Source organism: Centroberyx gerrardi, chromosome 12, assembly GCF_048128805.1.
Source record: "Centroberyx gerrardi isolate f3 chromosome 12, fCenGer3.hap1.cur.20231027, whole genome shotgun sequence".
Classification (NCBI taxonomy): domain Eukaryota; kingdom Metazoa; phylum Chordata; class Actinopteri; order Beryciformes; family Berycidae; genus Centroberyx; species Centroberyx gerrardi.
The window spans coordinates 11,839,263-11,861,344 of record NC_136008.1 but is presented as its reverse complement, the minus strand read 5'-3'; the positions used below and the strand labels follow the sequence as shown (position 1 = coordinate 11,861,344).

At 47.1% G+C, this 22,082-nt stretch overlaps 2 protein-coding genes across 3 annotated transcripts; both read left to right on the top strand.

Moving 5' to 3' along the window:
• The first annotated feature begins 817 nt into the window (after positions 1-817).
• Positions 818-5,955, top strand: LOC139918686 (gamma-enolase). Of its 2 annotated transcripts, XM_071908134.2 has the most exons (13): positions 818-828; positions 1,958-2,043; positions 2,325-2,420; positions 2,629-2,687; positions 2,795-2,864; positions 3,018-3,151; positions 3,248-3,470; positions 3,557-3,754; positions 4,458-4,534; positions 4,751-4,875; positions 5,050-5,158; positions 5,615-5,673; positions 5,886-5,955. In XM_071908134.2, the coding sequence occupies exons 2-13, from the start codon at positions 1,959-1,961 to the stop codon at positions 5,953-5,955; spliced, it is 1,305 nt and encodes a 434-aa protein (XP_071764235.1). In that variant the 5' UTR covers positions 818-828; position 1,958. The 2 variants fall into 2 exon arrangements, with proteins under 2 accessions (XP_071764235.1, XP_071764219.1); XM_071908118.2 differs by lacking the exon at positions 818-828.
• Positions 5,956-8,044: 2,089 nt separating this feature from the next.
• On the top strand, positions 8,045-18,386 carry atn1 (atrophin 1). The gene is made up of 10 exons (XM_071909461.2): positions 8,045-8,207; positions 10,215-10,351; positions 10,901-11,002; positions 11,435-11,554; positions 11,764-14,597; positions 14,774-14,990; positions 15,139-16,657; positions 16,972-17,115; positions 17,273-17,453; positions 17,684-18,386. The coding sequence occupies exons 2-10, from the start codon at positions 10,325-10,327 to the stop codon at positions 17,715-17,717; spliced, it is 5,178 nt and encodes a 1,725-aa protein (XP_071765562.1). The 5' UTR covers positions 8,045-8,207; positions 10,215-10,324; the 3' UTR covers positions 17,718-18,386.
• The last annotated feature ends 3,696 nt before the right edge of the window (positions 18,387-22,082 follow it).

Below are 22,082 nucleotides of genomic sequence, written 5' to 3'. Positions count from 1 at the left end.
GCATTTACTGTTCATCTCTGACTCAGATAATATACTGCTGCAATTGACATTCACTCCTGAATGCACAAATTAGCCATACATTTGTTTTCATGTTGTGTGTGCATGCATACTCCTGCTCCCTCCTCCCTATGCCAGGATATCTGCAGGTCATGTGACAACCAGATGGAACACACTAGTAGTGTAGCCAATGAAAAAATCCTCCTCTCGTGACAGACAACCACTCCCTCGGCAGATTGTCTTCCTCTCCTTTTTCTCTCTTCAGTGGCAAACCTTTGCTGTATCTTTAATTACACCTCCCCAACTATTTTTAAACGCACACCCTGCCTGCAGCGTGTGCTGCTCTTGTGCTGTCACCTGTCTACCTGTGTTCTTGTCTGCTTTAGTTCCTATCTTTAGATCTCAGCCCATGTCAGTTAATGTTGTTGTCCAACAAGGCACCCCATTTTGTGCATCTGTCTTTGCTGGGATGCATCGTCTTTCCAATCATCATTTCATCTTCCTCCTCTTGTCATCCACAGCTAAATTATACAGATGTTCAGATCAGATTTCCAACAAATCCCTCCTTTTCAGCCAGTTATGATGCAATGGGTCACGCTGCCTAGATTTGGCTGCAACTAAAATTACCTATTCATGTAAGCAGTTTGTTGGGACAATATTTGCACAGATGTCATGTGCAAGTTAGCAATGATGCAAGCACTGATGAGCGGATGTACACACCAAGCGGAGCCAAACAAATGATAGGGTTGGCAGGAGCTCTGGAAGACAATGTTGAATGCATAGGTCTAGAACAGAGACCAGTGAGAAGGGTTTCAGTGCAGACCAGGACCTGTCTTTGATCAGTGAGGTTGGGCGAACCTGGTTTAGTTTAGTATTCCACAGCCTCCCCTCAGCCATTCTGTTTTCTGGCATCTTCACTGAAAAGAATTGCCTGTAACCCCTCTGTGCTCCCCTTGCTGTTCCGCTGTATCCCTCTTTCCACCCTCTTTTTTCTCCTTTCCCGGTTTCGTTCCCTCCCCTTTTCTCTGCATCTTCCAATGACTCACGCGTTCCCCCTCCCCCCCGCGTGTCACACATTTTTTTTTTACCCCCTCTCCTCCCTCCTCCCTCCTCCCTCTATCTCTCCCTCTCTTTCGCCCACATTCGTTCACTTTCTCTACCAGGCTTCAAACAGGCTGCAGGTAATGTTTAAAAAGATCAATCTGTTTCTTCATTCCCTCCATCCCTCTCAGCCTCCCTCCTCCTCGTCCGCTCCTGCTCTGTGTTTTTCTGACCATCTCATCTCTCCATTGGTCCATATTTTCAGAGCAGTCACTGGCTGAACAGCACAGGTACCATCCTAAATTGCACTGGCTTGTGTGTCTGGAGCGGGTTGACAGTACATTCATTTAATAGGTATGCATTATTAGCCCTTGATTTATGTTTGCTTGTGTACGTGTGTGTGTGCCAGCATGTTCCTAGGGAGCATCTGTTCCACAGCTTTTCATCCCTAAGGCTGCGTCACTATCATCAGATTGTGTGCAAGAGAGGAAGAGGAAGAGAGTGTGAAGTCCTTGTGACTAATGTGCCATTGAGGCATCTCAAAAAGCCTGTTTGTTGGAATGGAATGTCTATTAAATGTTTGTTTTTTGATATTTTATATGTCTCTCTCTCTCTCTCTCTCTCTCTGTCTTCTGTCGCCCTCGCTTATATTCATCGATTTCTTAGCAAAATGAGGGTGAATCATTTTATAATCCTTCCTGTTGTTGCCTTTTCCCTACAATTGCGGGTTCCGTTTTCAAGGTTTAGCTCGAAACTGGTGTTCAAATAATGTGTGGTGTGTGTGTCGGTGTATGTGTGTGTGTGTGTGTGTGTACATGTTGTATGAACATACATCTGTAGACTCTGATATACTGTACATTACCAATGTTTTAATACAGCAAATGGGCTCCTGAAGTGTCAGAGTTTGTGTTTCTTACAGGATGTCGATAGTGAATATTGTTGCCAGGGAGATCCTGGACTCCAGGGGAAACCCCACTGTGGAAGTAGATCTGCATACCAACAAAGGTAAAAAAAACAAACATATTACATAGTTACACAACTGTCAGTTTTGTGCGTGTCTGTATTAATGGGCTTGTCAGTGTATCTCTCTATTCCAAACCCAAAACCCTCTAAATTTATTTCTTGATGCTTCTTGTCCTCTAATGACAGTAAAGTTGTCTTCATTTAAACCCATCTTGTCTTTTTCCGCCCCTCTCCCCGCCTCCTCGCCCTCTCTCCCTCTATATATGTACCTCTCTTTCCATCCTCCACCCCTCTCTCTCTCTCTCTCTCTCTCTCTCTTCCAGGTCTGTTCAGGGCAGCAGTGCCCAGCGGAGCGTCCACTGGCATCTACGAAGCCCTGGAGCTCCGAGATGGAGACAAAAATCGCTACAAGGGCAAAGGTGAGCGCTTGCGGGAAGGTGTACGCTCTCTGTGTCTTTCTCTCTCTCTTGTCTCTCTTGTTCTCTCCCTTGTGCTTGTGTGTCTCTGTCTCTCTCTCTTTGCTTCCTCTCTGTGTTGTCTTATGGGGTTTTGTGACGGTGATATGGATTGACAGGACTAGTTTTCCACAGCTCCAAATATCTTTTTTTTTCTGTCCTGCTGTCTAAGGTGTACTCAAGGCTGTTGGCCACATTAATGACTCCATTGGACCTGCCCTCATCCAGTCGGTGAGTAGGAGTGTAGGTGTGTGTGTAATGTTATGCAGAAATATGTATAGCGAAGAATGGAAAGAAGAAATGTGTCTACTGTGTGAGTGACATTTTGTTTCTTTCAGGGAATCAGCGTACTAGAACAGGATAAACTGGACAACATGATGATTGAGCTGGACGGCACTGAGAACAAATGTAAGAATCATGGAAATGTCAAGCATGGTGATGGTGTGTGTGTGTGTGTGTGTGTGTGTGTGTGTGTGTGTTATGACATATAACATTCTGCACCAGTGGTCACCAACTACACCCATGTGATGATGTGTGACTGCTAATATGTTTCCCCCCTAGCTAAGTTTGGGGCCAATGCTATTCTTGGAGTATCACTGGCCATATGCAAAGCTGGCGCAGCAGAGAAAGGTGTCCCCCTGTACCGCCACATTGCTGACCTGGCAGGAAACCGAGAGCTCGTCCTCCCGGTTCCTGTGAGTCCCTTTGTTTTAATTTTTTTGGAAATGTAATTGGTCCAAACACGAAAGCCCCGAATACATTCTCCTTTCCTTTATCTGTCCCTCACTCAGGCATTCAATGTGATCAACGGGGGCTCCCACGCTGGTAACAAACTGGCCATGCAGGAGTTCATGGTGCTTCCTGTAGGGGCGGAGTCTTTCCGTGACGCCCTGCGTGTGGGGGCGGAGCTCTACCAGACTCTGAGAGGGGTCATCAAAGAGAAGTACGGTCAGGATGCTACCAATGTGGGAGACGAGGGCGGGTTTGCCCCGAATATACTGGAGAACAGTGAAGGTGAGCAATGAAATTCCCCTCCTCCTCCCCTTGATAACCTGCAGTGTTGCCTGACTTCTTCCTGGTTCTCTCCCCTGTGCCCTCAGCCCTGGAGCTGATTAAGACCGCCATAGAGAAAGCCGGCTTCACAGACAAAGTGGTGATAGGGATGGATGTTGCTGCCTCAGAGTTTTTCATCGAGGGCAAGTACGACCTGGACTTTAAGTCTCCGCCCAATGCCGCCCGCCACATCAGTGGTCAGCAGCTGGCCGACATCTACCAGGGCTTCGTTAACGACTACCCAGGTGTGTATTGTGATGTGTGTGTGTGTGTGTGTGAAGGTGCTTTGTTTTTCTCTAACATTAGTTATGTTAACCTACAAAACTTTGTGTCTGTGTTTGCAGCTACTTTGCCCTATAAAAATGCCTATTCATCATTAAGGACAAACTAGGGGAGATCATTGATTTCCACAGGTCACACACACACCGACAGGCTCAAGGACACAAGGTGTCAATGTTGATAGCTGGTTCAATTGCTGTCTGTGAATGGAGACACCAGCCCATCTCTCATATTTCTGCCATCACTTCCTAGAGAGAGAGGAAATGAGAGAACAAGAGAGCTTGATGTCTCCTCAGCTCAGCCTCTCCTCCTGACACTTGGGCCTGTTAAAGAGGTTTTAATTATGCGCTACAGCGCACATTTGGCAAGCTGGGAGCTCTCTGATGTAGCTCTTTACCCCATCAATGGTGCACTCCCTACTGTGTGTGTGTGTGTGTGTGTGTGTGTGTGTGTGTGTTTGTAAATGCATGCTCGTGTGTGCATTTAAAATCATTAGTGGTTGTGAGAACCTTTATTAGAGGCCTCACTGGTCTCCTAGTCCCATTGGCCTGCAGGTCAGTAGTGTAAAAAATGAGGGGTTCTCATAGCAGGCCATAATGTAATACTTTACACACACACACACACACACACACGTACACAAATGATCTTCCCCATCTCCCTTTCCCTCAGTGGTGTCCATTGAGGATCCCTTTGATCAGGACGACTGGCCAGCTTGGACCCAGCTCACAGGCTCAGTGGGCATCCAGGTAAGATGGGACAACATATTCTGATTGGCTGGCAGTGGATTAGTTCAGCCGGTCCTTAGCTGTCATTGGTTCATGTTGGTCAGTGGAGCAGAATTGTTGGTCAACTGTTATATAGAATGTTGCATGTTGAAATGCCATGAACAGACCTGGTGCGATTGCTGTGTAGAACAGAAACCAGTCCAGTGTTTCTGTAACAGTGTTGTGTGAATTGTGCAGGTGGTGGGGGACGATCTGACGGTCACTAACCCCCGCAGGATAGAGCGAGCCCTGGAGGAAAAGGCCTGCAACTGCCTGCTGCTTAAAGTCAACCAGATTGGCTCTGTCACCGAGGCCATCAAGGCGTGAGTTGAAGCAGGCTGTGGTGTTTGTGTGCATGTTTAGTCTGATGTATTTATATACTGTACACTGGGTCTATTTTAATAGATACATTGGCACAATAGCGTAGCATAGCTTTCTACTATGGGTATAATTTTCTGTATTATTCTGAGTGCTGCCCCCCCACCCTTCCCTCTCAGGTGTAAGCTGGCCCAGGAGAATGGCTGGGGGGTGATGGTGAGCCACCGCTCAGGAGAAACAGAGGACACTTTTATAGCCGACCTGGTGGTTGGCCTCTGCACTGGACAGGTAACACACACACACACACACACACACACACACACACAACACACACCTGACGTTGGGAAGTGCTGTCTGCCATCTACAGTATAGACCATTGAGGAATATTGTTATTTAATTAACGCTGCCCATTCGCCAGTGTCGTAGCTTATTCAATTCAATTCAACTTCATTGTCATTCCACCTTACATAAGTGCAGAGTGAAACAAAAAAAGCTTTTTCCTGGGGTCATGACGCATTAATGAGACAACACAAAACTAAACAGTGCAACAACGCGACAAAGGTAGGTCACAGCCCATTCAGAGTCAAAACGAGACAATATAAAACAAAACAGTCATCGTTATTGTAGTAACCAGAATGGGAGGGTAAGCTTTGCAATATTACCAATATTAGCAATATTAACCTTAACTTACTATGTACTCAGCAGTGCATTTATGTGATCCTTGGTGTTTTTGTCTCCCTTCAGATCAAGACTGGAGCTCCCTGTCGATCAGAACGCCTGGCCAAATATAATCAGCTCATGAGGTTGGTATTTAGTACATTGTATTGTATATGCATGTGAAGAGCGGCCTAACGTCTTTTTATAGCACTTACGTAACTATTTCTCTTCTGTATTTTCCTTCTCTTTGCCTTTCTTTCACTGTCTTTCATCCACTATTCTTCTCTTTCACGTTCATCCACCCGCTCTGCTCTGTACTTCTCTCCGTTCTTCTGTCTCACCTCCCTCTTCCTCTCAGGATTGAGGAAGAGTTGGGTGACCAGGCCCGCTTTGCTGGGCACAACTTTCGCAATCCCAGTGCCCTTTGAGTGCCAAGGCTGATGGCAGCGGCACACACACACACACACACACACACACACACACACACAGGCACTCACACTCACAAACCTCACACTATGAGGCCCTGACAGATACTTAGCAGAGATAATCACTCACCTTCCTCAGAGAGGCTGTAAACACATGGAGACACAGTGAAATACATTACAATTAATTAGTTTTCGAATCACTAAAATGCTCAGACGGTGCACTGTAGCTACATTGACCTGAGGCTTCAGCAGGCTGTTGAGCAAATTGACTACAGCTGACTGCAGCAAAAACCTGGACAAACCCTGGTGGAAAAATCAGTGTTTCACCTCTCAGCACAGACAAGCACTTTCCCTTACACACTTGTCCTTTTTGCTCTCTTTCCTGCTCCTTCTACCCGTCTCCTTTTGACTTCCCGCACAAGTGTTTTGATCTTTTGTGTCCTATTGTTTCCTCTTCCTCCTGTTCCTCCTCTCGCTCCTGTTCCCTGTGAAAACACTCAGTAACTTGCCACAAAATTATGTCTGTTACTTCTTCAGCATTAAGGTTAAAAAAGCTCAATAAAGAGATATGTGTTAACTCTAACCACAGCTCTCTGTGTATTTCTTTTGTTGCAGAGGCTCTGTGTAAGGAGTAAAAATTATCATTTTAAGGAAATCAGTCTAACAAGGGCTGATTGAGTGAAGATGAATAACAAGATCAAGATGAATAACATGGACTGAAATATAACAAGAAAATAGAAAAATAAAATAATAGATTATTATAATATAACAAGTAAATGTTTGATATAAATGATTACTAAATAATACTATTATTATTATTATTATTATTATTATTGTTATCATTGTTATTATTATTAGTAGTAGCAGTAGTAGTATTAATGTAATAAAGATCTTGGCTATTCTCGTCTGAATTAAATAATGAATCATGCATATTTTAATGGGTTACAGCATGTAGGACGGTATTTTACATTTTGCAACTTTACACTGATAAGCGCGCGCCCTCGAGTGCGCCCCTTCACAATCTGTTTGATAACAATACGCCGGTTGTTGCTACATTGTAAAAACACGGTTGCAGATTAATCATCGGCTGCACGTTACAAATGGAGCAGCAGAGGGAGCGCGAGCGCGAGGGGCTCGTGCCGGGTGAAGGCGGGCGCGCAGGCGCACTGAGACCATCTTTCGGCGAGGTTGCCATGGTTACCACACAATAGGAGACGGGACAGGGGGCTGTGTGAAGGGGAGAGAGAACGACAGGAGAGGAGGGAGGAGGTCTGCAGACCCGCTTGACTGGACACACCGTTGCAAGCTTTCCCAGACTGAAGTGAAGCCTCGTCTAGATGTGAGACAGACAGGAGCAGAGGGAGCCGGACAGGGAGAGATTCATTGTTACGAGGCAATTAGGCTGTTGGAATAAATTTGAGAATTTCATCCAAACCAGTTGAGGCTTTTTTTTTTAGTCTTTCACGTGGCCATTATTATGCTCATATAATTATATCGTGTGTGGGTTTTTTTTTTTCTTTGCTAAAGCCTACCTCTTAGCTAAGACTTGGGCCTAGGCCATTGTGTCAAGACAGAGGCCTCTAAGAACAAAGGCAAAACCTATATGGTGTTCTTCGGGGTTCATCGCGAGATAATGTCAGACGGATAGTTTTGGCCTAAAGCAGCCTCCCCCTACAGTAAAGGTGACTCTGGAGGGAGAAGACTAGGCAACAGAAAAAAACCCTCCCTCTTGATCCCCTCCCTCTTCAGAGTTTTGGCCCTCTCTCTGCGCCTCTTCCTTCTCCCTGCCTCACTCCCTCCTTCTCCCCTCTCTTCCAGCTCCCCCTTTCCTTATGCAAATCACGCCCTCTTCTCGCTCCCTTTCTCGCTCTCTTTCTCTCACCCGACGTGCATCCCTCGCTCACCCCTCCGTTAAAAATTGTGACTGTACCGAAGGCAAAAAAAAAAAAAAAGTGCAAGTCGTCTTAGAGGAAGAGGGGGAGCGGGGGGGAAAGAAAAAGGGGCGAAGGGGGTGGGGAAGAGGCGAGCGTACGCATCAATTTGTACAGTCTTCAGTGGCACCCCGTTTTCCTGCAACGACTTGAAAGAGATTTCTTCTGCATTATTTGCGGAACCCGTTACAATATGATCCAGCTCCAGCCTCTGTTTACAGAAGCTCGGGCTCTTGCGTGTGCGTGTCAACGTGCAATATAAAAAGGAAAAACAGAGAAAGAAAGGGAGAGTGAGAGGGGGACACGCATCGCTGGATATTATAGGTAAGGAGAAGGGAAAAAATGGATGCTTAGTCTGTATTTGAAGCTATTCTTGCTGGCCACGTTTGTGTTCTCCCTCCCCTTTTCTTTGTGCGTTAATGATCATACTCCTGCGTTATGGCTAAATTATGTCCCGGTAAATTAATGTTAAGAGTGCACAACGCGCACTCGCATTCCAGCGAGAAAGGGAGAGCCGGTGCGAAAATGCCATTCGCCATTCTATATCATCTTTCTTTTAAGATGTGCAATATCTAGAAACAGTGCTGCGCTGGCATCCATTCTGGTCGTGAACATGTATGTGCTGCTGAACACGACTCTTCCCGTCGTAGGTGGACCGTAGTCGCTGGCAGGGTATAGAATAGCTTTGGCCGGTTTCCTCTGCATGTGTATCAATAACATTCGCAGCAAGAAAGAAGAAAGAGTCGTTGCAGTGCCCGCTTGTTGGTGATGTAAGCAGTGCAACTGCATGCTGCTTTGCATCACATGCAGTAGTCAATTTGTTGATAATGCATGTGCTATGTGCTGTGTGTATGTGTGTGTGTGTGTGTGTGTGTGTGTGTGTGTGTGTTTGTGTCTGGAGAGAGACTAGTGCTGTTGTGCTGTTGTGTGTTACTGCTGTGTTTGCGTTCTAGTTGTTTACTGACCATAGCCAAGGACCAGTGAAGCCATAGATAGGCCAGTAGCTGCCACCTGTAACTGAGATGTATCTGGGTGTACAGTAACCCACTGGGCACAATATGTTTTCCTGCTAACACACATTTGGTGTGTGACAAAGTTGATCACGTCTATGTTCATTGTATGAGTGACTATACACACTTCTAATGTCAAGAGGTGTGTATCTCAACACTGCATTGTCTGTAAATGTATGTATGCAATCCTCAACCATTATATGTCTGTCATGCATTAGTGTCTACAGTGATTGTAACAATGTGTATGTACAGTGCATAGTGGGTTTTACTATTAGGATTGATTGAACCAGTCACTGCAGCATGCACTAATAATTAATGCATAGCCATGTGTAGTGGAGCTGGAACAGGATTTACAGGAGCCTACCTGCTATGAATCAAACACACACAAAAATCTGTGTGTAGCTATTTATTGCCTGCTTAGTGGAGTGTGCATGTACATTTGCTCTGCTAACTGTTCAGCTAAATATATCTTTTATTTCATCCACTGAAAGTGCACTATTTATATCCTCATTCAATATACATGAGCCATTTTTTCACCATAGTGGTACATGAATGAATGGATTAAATGGCCCTTGGTAAGTCGTCCACCTATGTTGTCTGGCACTGGCACACCCAAATGGATAAAGGATCTTGCCATTGTAAATTTCCCTCATGGCTGATTGGATAAATAAGCGTGGTCTGTGTGATTCTGCTGGCCATAACCAGGTCATGTGGGTTAACCACAAGTGGCTGTGGGTTTGGGCTGCTGTGGTGAAGGTTGAGGGGGGGTGTGGCTCCGATATTCCCAAGATGTTTTCTTGAGGTTCTCTGTCTTCTGCAGACTGCCATGCTAAGAGCAGCCTACGCCTCAACGCCTTTTCTGGCCTGAACCTATTCTCTGTGTTTCAGTGTAATAGCGGCCAATTACATTGTACACACTCTTCCCAAACCAGTGCATTCTCTTGGCCATAGCCAGTGTGTGTGGGTTAACCTAATGTGCCTGTGGGTTTGGCCTGCTGTGGTGAAGACAGAAGGTAGAGATGAGACTGTTTTCGAGCACAGTCAAAAGCAGTTGTGCTGATGAAGTGTGAAACATGCTGTGAATTTAAATGTCAAAACCAGTGATTTTGCAGTTGTAAACTCAGATGTTTTAATGTCACAAATTCTCGAACTGTACACTCAGCACAGGCTAGCCTGCTATGCAGATAGCACACAGTATGCTTTATTATTGCATCCTTAAATGAACTGCTGCTCTCTTGCAAAATACATTGATTTCTCTGTGGGATTACCATGCACATAAAGATTGAGTAATGCCTTCTTTGTTTATTCTTTTTTTTTACAGGTTTTGGTAGCTCTCATGGTGTAACACACAGCCTACACAGTAAGCAACAAGAACCAGTTCACTCCCTGCAATGGCATGTGTTGTAAAATGGACATTATAAAGAGGAAATAATGAAAACACGGACACACAAAGAATCGGTAAGAACAAGGCCTATGTCTATTTTTCATAGTGATGTCAGAGCTTTAATATCTGCCTAATTCTGGTTTGTAGAAGATAGGGAGTATTACTATGGGATAAATAGTTCATATGTGACAGAATTTTGGCATAGCCGAGGTGACTTTAAGTGTAATACAAGATATAGATTATTTATTTGGTTGTGAAAGAGGATAATGTGACTGATGTAAGAAAGCAGATGCCATGTTTATATGTTTTTTTCTCTCTTCTGCTTTCCATTTGTTCTTCCTCTCTCTGCCTTCACGCTGTTATGCCCCGTCCCTCTCTCCCCCTCCCTCTCCTTTTCATTCCCCACTTGTTCTTGCCCTTGCTTTGGCCCACAATCCACCCTTCAATGAACCGGACTTTCTTTTGGCGTGCATTAACCCTATTTTTACCATAACCAATCACCTCATCTCTTTGTTCTTCACCTCTGTGTTTCCATCTATATCTCCTTATTCCTCTGTCTTGTTTTAACAATGAACGCTTTCCCCTCCCTACCATCCTTTTTCCCTCGACTTCGGGCATTTCAGATGCCCATGCGCAGTGGGCGGCGGCGGGGGGCGAGCGAGGAGAGAAGGGGTAGACGCCCGCACCCCAGCCCCACTCGCCCTGAACGCAACGACAGACAGACGGTTAGAGCCAACTGCTTTTGTCTCTTTCTCTCTCCTGTTGTTGTTTTGGCCATAACTTTATGTGTGTGTGTGTGTACGTGCATGTATAAGAGACATGAATAATAAAAACTTGTCATTACGTTTTGAATTTTGTGTGTGTGTGTGTGTGTGTGTGTGTCGCCAATGTATGAGTCATCAGTATGATTGCCACAGACATACCCTTTCAGTGCCAGTGGTATTCGGTGGTGTGTTTCACAGCTTAGCACTTTGAAATCTTTGATGTTTTGTGTTTGACAGTGATGTTGTGTGAGCACGTGCATCTGTGTACGTGTATGTGTGTGTGTGTGTGTGTGTGTGTGTGTGTGCGAGCACTTCTTTGTTCTAAAAACAGACATAGGCCTATTATGGATTCAACAGCATCACAACAGAATTAAAACTCTTGTGTCGTTTTAGCAGAGAGGTGCTGGTGAGGAATTGGCTGGAAATCGCTTCAATCGCAGATCGCAAGGGCATGATTCATCAGAGAGTGAGGGGGAGGAACTTGTGTCTCCTCCAAAGAGGCAAAAAGTTCAGGTTAGTGTTACATTTCACCAACCTGTTATATAAAGACCAATTATAAGGCTTTGATTTAACAAAATAATCAAGAAGGCTGTCTAAGCTTGTAGAGTTATATTCTTCACTTCCAGAAATATACACAGCCAATATATTATCACAATACTATATACTCTATATTCTCAAAAGCTAGATTTTCACCTCGTCCACAAATGATCTTCTCTTGTCAGGATTCGGCCTCTGCCCCAAACCCACCAACTTCAACACACTCGACTGACAGCTCGGCTCCTTCCACTGTCCCACCTCCAACCTCAGTTGCCAGCCAATCCCGTGAGAGTGACAACGAAGATGGCCAATCCCAGGGCAGCAGGAGTTCAGTTGTAGGGAGCCTGGCCAATAGCAGCAGTAGTCTGAGTAGTGGGCGGGACATAGACCAGGACAATCGTTCCTCATCCCCGAGTCTCTCCGCTTCCCCTCTGGGTAGCCTGGACTCTGACTCCGATGGCCCAGACTCACCAAAGCAAGGAGAGAGGGAACGAGAGAAAGGCAAAGAGGGAGGAGTGGGGAAGTCGGCGGGAGAGGATAGGAGAGCACTGAGAGAGGGAAGAGGGGAGGAGTCCTGCGGAGATGGAGAAAAGAGGGATGTGGATGGAAGAATGGAAGACTGTCCTTCTCTTAAGCCCCCCTCCACCCCCTGCTCCTCCTCTGCTCTAACCCCGTCTCTCCGTGGAGCCGGGGATTCAACAAATGACAGCAATAGTGGGAGGAAGTCCTATTTCTCCCTGGACTCCAAATTAGTGTGTAAGGTTGAGTACGGCGGACCGACGGGCGTCGACGGCGCACACAGTGGCAATCGAATGAACTCCAAAGCCAACACACAATGTGTGACCAAGACAACTATCCCCGGGGGAGACTTTCCCCATAGCAACCCCAACATTCCTCACCCCTTGCCTCCGCCCCTGCCTCCTCCACCTGCCCTGAAGCCCCTGGAGCTAGGGGGGCAAAACCTGCCCACTGAGGTTAAGACAGAGAGAGAGAAACTAGAAAAGGCCGACAAACTCCTGGACAAGGCTCAGTCGACTCCGCCTTCTCTGTTACCGCAGACCGGCCCCCAGCCACAGTCCCAGTCCCAGACCCAGACCCAACCCTCCTCCCACCCACACCACTACAGCTCCACCAGCTGGCAGGGTGGCACAGCGACTGGTTGCCAGGGGAGCTGGGGCTACACCCGTTACCCTGGCAACCACCACCCACACCAGCCACAGCACCAGCCCCCAGTGCAGCAGCAGCAACTTCCCTCAGTTTACAACCCTCCGTCCTCTCGCCACTCCTCGTCCCACCCCTCTTACCTCCCCCATCCTCACCCCCACCCCCACAGGGAGTACCTTCCCAGGTACGCTGGAGGGGGAGGGGACAGAGAGAGGGGGGCTGCAGGAGAGAGGGAGAGGGGAGTGAGAGGGGAGTGTGGGGGGAGGGAGATCAATAGGGAGTTCTCTGCTCCCATAGGCAATAGCAGCAACAATAGTAGCGGGGGTAATAGTAATAGCGCTTGTGGTGGGATGGGTGGGCCCAACAGCATCCAAGGCAGGGAGTTTGGGGGTCTGTCAGTGGGTCAGAACCGTGAGTTCCAAGGTTCTGGGAGAGACGGGCCCAACATGGGTCCTGGAGGAAGAGACTTTGGTCCAGCTTTCAGAGACAGGGAGCGAGAGAGGGAAAGGGAGAGGGATGGAGGGAGGGAGTTTCCTCTGCCAAACCAAAACCAGAATAGAGACTTTGGCCCCAATGGAGCTGGAGGGGGGCATCCCAGAGACAAAGAGGGGGGCAGATGGGGTGAGTTTGGGGGCCAGACAAGAGAGGTTGGAGGCAACAGTAACCCCAACAACAACTCCATCCCCCAGGGAAACCCCCCTAGTTCTACTGGCGGGCTACCTGTCACCCCCATGCTGAACCGAGACCCACCCGCATCACCCCAAAACAACCCCAGCCACCCTTCTCATTCTTCCCTACCCCCACACTCCCACCCACATCCCCCAAATTCATCCAACCGGGACTACCCTCCTTCCATGGACCAGGCACAAACCACCTCTTCTGGAGCAGAGCACTTCCACAGAGAGTATCCTCCCACAGGAGGGAAAGACTCCACTGGCCCAAATCGAGAGTACCTGAGCCCTCCTGGGGTGACCCCAAATCTTGGTCGAGAGTATTCAGGGCCTGGAGGACCCCAGCACCCCCACCCACCTCACCCCCACTACCAGTCTGGGCCCAGAGACAGAGAGAGGGACTCCAACCTGCGAGAGTCTGCTCTGTACCAAAACCGTGGAGGCCCCAATCAACCACCTGCACTCTCTCCTTCTTCCTCCTCCACCCATCATGGACACCCTCCGAATGCTCCTTACCCCCCTCCTCCACCTCCGCCTCCTCTCCCCCCACCTCAAACCTCCCATGCTCAGCCGCCTCCGTCAGGTATGGGACCTAACGCGCGTCCTCCACACTACCAGTCCTCCAATCAGACTCCTCCAACACCCCTTTCTCCATTGCCCAGCCCGTCGACCAATCAGATGGGAGGCTTCTCATCTTTCCCTCCTGGTTCCTCCTCTGGGCCCAACATGCCACTTCCTGGTTCAGGTGTGTCATCCACCTGTTCACCTGGCTGTCGCCCCTCCCCCTTCCATGGCACTTTGAACAGCCACCCTCCGTTCAGTGGACCCTACCACTCCAATGGAAACAGTGGCAGTAACATGGCCAACAGCAATAGCAACAGTAGTGGACCCAACAGCAGCAATACCAACTCGCAGTCCCTCTCGCCTCAAAATGTCGCAAAGGGACCTCCGCCTCTTAGTAACTCTGGCAACAACAATAGTACTTCGACCCCTGCCTCCAGCTCTTCACTTCCTGGTGGAGACGGGCATTCTGATTCCTCCGCAGGCCCGCCTCCCACACCTGTCATCAAGGAAGAACCAATTGAAGAGAGGGAGGAGAGTGAAAGCCCACCCCCAGTGTTGAGAAGCCCTTCCCCTGAACCGAAGCCAGTAGACATTCCCATCCACGCCAGCCAATCAGCACGGTAAAATGGGAATGACATCATCCTAATTGAGTTTGTCAGTGTGTCACTCTCTCTTAATGGGAACAATTCTAATTATCAGTAATGATAATTATTATGATGGTAATCCTGACTGCTGATTATTATAATAATGATGTACTGCACTGCGGTGTGTGTGTGTGTGTGTTGCTTGTTTCCAGGTTTCACAGGGTCCTCGACCGCGGTAGTGGGAATTCCTGCGCCCGCAGTGACGTCCTCTTCGTCCCGCTGGACGGCTCCAAGCTGTGGAAGAAGAGGAATGAGATGATAGAGAGGGCCCGCAGAGAGGTGGAGCAGAGGGCCAGAGACCTGAGAGAAAAAGAGAGGGAACGAGAGAGGGAAAGGGAGCGGGAGAGGGAACTCGAGAGACATCTACAGGTAAGGACATTTCAGGGTGATAATTGTGTGGCATGACAGATTTAATAGATTAGATATAGATTAAATTGATCACTATTATGTCAGAGGAGTAAAACAGATTAAGACAGATGTGATTTACTCTCTTCTTCTGTTCCTCTGATTCTTGCAGCAGCAGAAGGACGTCAACAACGCTGCTGCAGCGAGCCGCCAGGCCTCCTCTCTCTTCTTCCCCTCCTCATCTTCTATCATCCTTGACCCTTCATCCTCCTCCTCAGGCAACCCTGGCCCCCACCCTCCCCCTCACCCCCAGCATCATCCTACACACCCCCATGCTCACCTTCACCCCTCACACCCTCTCCACCCCTCCCTCTCTCACTCTATCCCCCACTCCCTCCTCCTTCCATCCATGGGAGGGGCATCAGCAGTAGTAGGCCCCCAAGGGGCCCTGGGAATAGGATTAGGGGGTCCTTATCTGGGCCCTGACACCCCGGCACTGAGGACCTTGAGCGAGTACGCTCGCCCTCATGCCATGTCTCCCCTCGGGGCAGCGAGTCGTGCCCAGGCGCACCACCCACACGTTCACCACGGCCACCCCCACGTCCACCCCTCATTCTTCCTCCCCCAATTCCAGAACCATGCTTTGGGCCACCCGCATCACCTACCTACTGATGCTGCTACAGCAGCAGCCATCTTGGGCTTTTTATATGGTGGTAGCCTTGAAGGCGGTCCAGGTGTTGGAGGCCACGCTGGGGGCCCAGCACCTGGGGCGATTGGGGGTGCAGGGTTAGGAGGAGTGGGCTTTCCTCACGCAGTGGCTGCACACCGGGATCGAATAAAGCCAGGATTTGAATTTAAGAGTGAAGAAAGGGTCTACCCACCAGGATCCATGGCTGATCCCACAGCTCTCGCCCTTGCTCACTCTCATTCGCATGCCCATGCCCATGCCCATGCTCACGCCCATGCCCATGCCCATGCCCATGCGCATGCACACTCCCTGCTCCTTGGGGGAGGCGGAGGGGGAGCTAATGAGGTGTCACTGTATGGCACTCCTCCTCCCCCAGCTCCCCCTGGCCCACCACACCTCCAGAACCCGGCCCTGGCCCCTGTAACTCGACCTCCCAACCCTCCTGCTCCTCAGTCCCTTTCCAACCCACCTCCTTCCACTCTGCTCCCTCCCTCGCTCCCCTCTCACCCTGCATCTGCACCAACGGCCGCCCCTCCAGCCCCGGCAGGCCCCGTCGCTCCTCCGCCAGCTCCCCCTCCACCTGCTCCACCGTCCTCCAACCCTGTGTCCTCCCTTCATCACCCAGTGCCCCATTCTTCTTTTCCCAGCTCCCTGCCCTCTCATCCGGCACCGGCCCCTGCCCCGGCTGCTCCCCCCGAGACCTACCCCACTCCCACTCGCTCGCCCGCCTCTAATGAGAGAGATAGGAGTGGAGAAAGAGAGAGGGATAGGGAGAGAGACAGAGCAGGTTTGCCAGCTTCTGGGGAGAGAGAACGAGAAAGAGAGAGGGAGAGAGAACGAAGAGGAAGTGGTGGAGGCGGAGGGGGAAGTGGAGGAGGATCAGGAGGAGGAGGAGGAGGTGGAGGGGAGAATCTGGGGCGTCTTCAGATGTTAAACGTGACGCCTCATCATCACCAGCACTCACACATCCACTCCCACCTTCACCTGCACCAGCAAGACACAGGTACCCACTGCTACTAACAATGCTGTCACTTCCCTACACTCTCACCAGCCCAGAGATTACACAGATGTGTAACTCTTAAAAAAACATACACATTTTGCACTCATGATTTCATTTAAATAGATGAAGATTTGCGTACTATAAGCTTAGCACCAGTGTGATATTTAATCATTTTAGTATTAGTGTAGCGCAGTTAATAGCATGAGTATAATACCTTTCCATTTTCCCATGTTCATCATCTTTCGTTTTAATTCATACTGGTGCTTTGACTCTTATTAAATATCTCCTGTATTTCCTCTTACATCATTGGCATCCAGCGGCGGGCGGGGTTCACCCCCTGATGGACCCGTTGGCGTCGGGGTCTCCTTTAGCGCGCCTTCCTTACCCAGGGGCCACACTAGGCACCCCCATCCTGGCACACCCCCTCACTGACAGCGAGGTGCTCCGCCAACAGCTCTTCGGTGAGGAGAAGGCTCCTCGTCCATGTACTCGTTCAATTTCTTCTACAGAAACTCTATAGTGCTGAAAGTTTATGAAGAGATTTTTGGACTGTGGTGACGATGATTGATTTCAGCCCCCCTTTCTCCTCCTTTTTTTGCGTTCCTGTTTTGTCTGCAGGTGCTCCTTTCCGTGACCTGCCCCAGCCATCCTCCCTCACTGGTCCCATGTCAGCGGCCCATCAGCTCCAGGCCATGCAGCAGGCCCAGAGCGCAGAGCTGCAGATCCAGAGACTGGCCCTGGAACAGCAGTGGATCCATCACCATCACCACCACTCCCTCACCCAGGACGAGTATTACAGGTACAGTGGCTTTGTGTGTGTGTGTGTGTGTGTGTGTGTGTGTGTGTGTGTGTGTGTGTGTGCATGTGTGCGTGTGTGTGTCACTGAAACATTCTTTTGTGAGTAAAAGCTTTGAGTTTTCATTGCTCGTATTTGTCTGAGGTGACATGAAATTGAACCCCTACCTCAGATTTGACCTCTGCCTGAACTGTAGACTGAAATCTCATATGGTTTCTCCTTTGATCTTTTAGTCACTTGAAGAAGGAGAGTGACAAGACCCTGTGAGGGAGGGACAAGATAAAGAGGAGCATGGAGAAAAATAGGAGAGAATGTGTGCAAAAGAAACGAATAAAGCGAAACAAAAGCACTGAAAACAATGAAGAAAGACTCAAAACTAAAGATGGACTAAGGGACATATCGTAGGAATTTAATGAAGGAAACTAAATGATTATGAAGGAGTAAAAAAGAATGAAAATGTTGCACACAGTCCCTGTTAACTGCACCATGTCGAAGATCCAGACTCCAGCGCTTCCCTGCGTATGTTCTTTAACTCCAGTCCTGTTTTGTATCGTGCTCTGTACAGTATATTAGATGGGGGCGGCCATAGTGAAGTACAGTATGTGTAAAATACTTTATGCCAGAAGGAATGTGTACATGAGTCTCTTTTATGTCATTGCATGTAGCTAGGCGCTTATTCTGAACTGGTGGAACTTTTGGTTCTATTTTTAGTAATTACCCCCTCTTTTGTATCCGAGGGGCGTTCTATATGCATGAGACCAGCGGTTTAGTGTTATGTTATGTTTATGATCAATAGTATTGTTATTATGATTAATGTTGTCTGTTTGTTGATAATTATATAATTATATATACATATTATTTGTATTATTTTTTTACATTTTCATGGTATGGCAGTCAGTTTTTATTTTTTTTATTTTCGATTTACCTTGTGAAAGAAGATGCAAATGAAGACAAAAAAATCTGGAAATAAATTATAATCTTTTTTGCTAGTCTCCTGCGCATTCATGAGTGAACTATTTTTTCCTCTCACATACATTCAGACTATTTGCCCTCTCTTTGTTTTATACAAGTCACTCATGCACAAAGCATATCAAATTCCTCACTCTCCTCCCCGTCCCCCTTTCTTTCTGACTCTCCTTCTCTCTCTCTCTCCATTGGCCTCTCCCTCCCTCTCTTGGTGAGTGTGGCTAATAGGAGACACATGGGATGAGTGTGAGACATGGGAGTTGAGTCACTCCACTGCACACCAGCCGCCCTGTAGAGCTAGCATTCCATACCGCACTAAAAGTGGAGAGAAAAAAAAGAGAAATGAAAAGGAGAAAAAAAGGAGGAGCTGAGAGAGCGTGATTTACGGACAGTGTTGAAGGCTCAGGGCTGTGTGTGTTCTCACCGCGTCCAGACGGAGGAATCTCCTTCAACACCAGCTGGACACGTATCAGTGAATATGGCCTTCATGTTATAATACAGAATCACTCCAGGCACACAGATTTGGGGACACATAGACCTGGCTAGATATAAACCTAAGGGACAATGTTAGTCTTGTTGTAGCTGTTATCTTTTGTCTGTTATAGTATCATATCCTGGTCTTCTCTGTCCTTTTGAGCGAGCTAAAGAAATGGTCTAAATGCCTTAAAGCAAAGTCCCATTCGTGTGCTTTATATGCAATTAAAACTGTCATCGTACTGATGTGATATTAATTGATTCCCTTTGTATGCAAGAATCCTAGGTGATGAGTTAGGAGAATGATACTGTGAGGCATAGAGTATAGTATATGGAATATATATATAGGGCATGCTTGTGAGTTATGGAGTTGGTATGTAGGTTGTGTGGCATTAAAAGTCACCTTGGATAAGTGTGTCAACATAATGTAAAGTATCTTCTACCAGGACAAATCTGATTTTCCCCTCTGGTGACATCACATCTGGGAGATATTCTTAGCACTCCATCAGTCCTTTGCCAGGGTGAATAAGGACATTGTGAGAGGTATGGACGAAGGATGTGGACCTTTTTTGAATTCTTCAAAAATGTCCAGTGTTTTATATATAATTTTATTTTATTATATGTATTTTGTATAGTAATAGTATTGCTGCTGCCTTGTTTTCAGCAAGTTTGGATGTTTTGGATCTACCAAAAAGGCTGATATTTGTAGCAGTTGGTTCTTAGCCTTTGGCATTAACCTGCTTGTGGTACCAGATAGGAAGGATTTACTACATCTGGATAGTGTTGGGTAGGTTTTCAATCACAGAGAAGTATACTACAATGAGTTTTAAATGCGTTCCTTTGATTTATGAAACTGCATTGTCCTAATTGACAAACTCCACCCTAGTACTGCAACCAGGTTAAAACAAATGCAAATAATTATTTGCCAGTACTATTGGTCCTAAATTTGATACCAACTGCTGCTGGTATGAGTGTTTTGTATAGATCCAGAAAGAGAGACAGAGTCACAGACCGACACCCTCTTTAATTATATACTAATTAGAGTCATAGACTCCCATCCAATCAAGGCCAGCTTGTATCTACACTGTGAAGATTCCTTTGATTCAGTCAAAAGTCAAGTAGGGATGGTTCACAGGTTCCACAAGGTCATCAAAATCTAAAACCTTCCCCCAACTGACTAACCCTAACCCTAAATACACCACCCTTCAACACCCTTGAGCAAGGCACTTAACAGTAAAAGACTGTGGTTATATTTGGCAGTTCCCAGCTGTGAATGAGTATAACTATAGTGTGAAGCAGTGTGTTGCAGATAAAGAGTGTGCTTGCTCAGTCAAGCTTTCCTGGATTAATTAAAAGTAAAAAAAAAACACAAAAAAACCCCACACTCACATGCCGTCACATCTACACTAAACACAACAGGAGCTTTGCACATGTGAGGCAACTTGCAAAACCTTTACCTATACACAGGATGTGATGTAACCCCCGTGCCATAATCCAAGGCAAGCATCCGTAAAGAGGCTTGATGTCAAATGTTAAAAGAATGATGTCCTAACAAACAAATGGTTATCGTAGACAACAAGCTACGGCGTCATAGATGTACAGGATCATAGGACAAGCAGCACCATTCACTAACTGCCTAATCTAAATGCTACAGGGTTGAATATGTGAGTGCAGGTAAGTCATTGAGGTTATGAGGCAGGCATCTTCCTTTACCAATGATTTGTTAAAGGAAAAATCCACCCTAAAACACCTACATACTGTGAAAAGCATTTTAAGTATTTTTCTTATATAAGTGGCCAAACGTAAATGTAAAAATCGAGGTATTTCCACCACAGCTACAATGGAGTTTAACAGGAGAAAACTTTTCAGCCATCTAATACATCAGTGGTAAACGTCACATTTGGTGTCAGACCCTCAGAATCAAAAAGACATAGCTTCTTTCTAGACTCACCATTTTGCAACAATCATACAGGGAGAAATCCATTGCAGAAGAGGTTTTCCCAACCGAAAATAGTCTCAATAGCCCATAATGAACACAGCCATGTTGTGTTTTGCTCAAGGGGCGCGACTTGCTTTTTCTCAGTTGGAAAAACATCCTCTCTTGCCATTATTATTGCTGTCACTATCACTGTTGCTATTGTTATTGCTCTCTCCACTTACATGCAAAATCAACGTCAACAAGCATCCAGAAAAAAGTAATTTTAATATCTTCCTTCCTATAAGCTGACAAATTAATTTCTCGGTTGCTTCAGCACTTGGTTATGTCGCCAACGGTTACGTCCTTGGGGAAGGCTCATCCTGACAAAATATGTCTAACAGCAGCTATGCCTGAACACAAGGGACAGGCAGGGTCCTCATACCCATTGACTGAATTTTGGGAGATGGTAGAACATCACAGTTTGCACCAACGATGACTGATTCAGTTTGCCTCCATAGCCCACAGCCGAGTCTCTTCCTCTCTACACTTTCCCAATTCATCCACCCACCCTGCTTTGCCTGAGAGACAGTTTTGGCACACTGCTTCCTCTGGCTGTTGTATTTTCTCCACCATTATCTTTCTTTCCCATTGGAGTTATCCTTTTCCATGAAGGTTGCCCTATGACCAGCTGCACCTGCCCTACAGTATCCCTAAGTCTGAGTGCCGACTGGGCCTGCTGCACTGCTTCTCTTGAGGTCCTTTTTTGCCCCACTGACACAGTATGTGCTCCCACTCCTTAGGTCTTTAGACTGTCAACGTCATGCCTTTCCCATACAAAGCCACACTACTAAGACACTGTGGGACTCCAAGCATTTCCTGACATAGAAGCTAACCAGCCTCTCTAACTCCTCTGTATTTATAGGTATCTCATGTACTATCAAGAGCCACATTAGAGGCAACAGATCGAATTGCAGGTACCATAATTTAAAGTCTTGACGTCGCTGTGGCCTCAATACCTATAACCACCTTCTGCCTTAGCTCCTGAATCTGCTCCTTGTCTTTTAATGTTGCATCATACCACTTTCCTAAGCTTTTGATTGGTCTATCTAGTACTGTTGGGATTGCTTCTTTGTCTGTGTAGAACCTTTTGTTTGCCCTTGTTTCTCCTTGGCAATGGAGATGCTCCTCAAATAATTAAGCTTAACTTGCATTCTAGCCCAATTTAGGTAATCGTTCAATTTGTTCAGCAACCTTTTTTTTAAATTTTTTTTTAG

Bases quoted from the DNA above. Each gene is read 5' to 3' on its own strand.
- atn1 (XM_071909461.2), top strand. From the start codon at position 10,325: ATGAAAACACGGACACACAAAGAATCG. The intron at 10,352-10,900 runs GTAAGAACAAGG...CGGGCATTTCAG, and splicing joins CACGGACACACAAAGAATCG to ATGCCCATGCGCAGTGGGCG. The intron at 16,658-16,971 runs GTACCCACTGCT...ATTGGCATCCAG, and splicing joins CCTGCACCAGCAAGACACAG to CGGCGGGCGGGGTTCACCCC.
- LOC139918686 (XM_071908134.2), top strand. From the start codon at position 1,959: ATGTCGATAGTGAATATTGTTGCCAGGGAGATCCTGGACTCCAGGGGA. The intron at 2,688-2,794 runs GTGAGTAGGAGT...TGTTTCTTTCAG, and splicing joins GACCTGCCCTCATCCAGTCG to GGAATCAGCGTACTAGAACA. The intron at 3,471-3,556 runs GTGAGCAATGAA...CTGTGCCCTCAG, and splicing joins TATACTGGAGAACAGTGAAG to CCCTGGAGCTGATTAAGACC.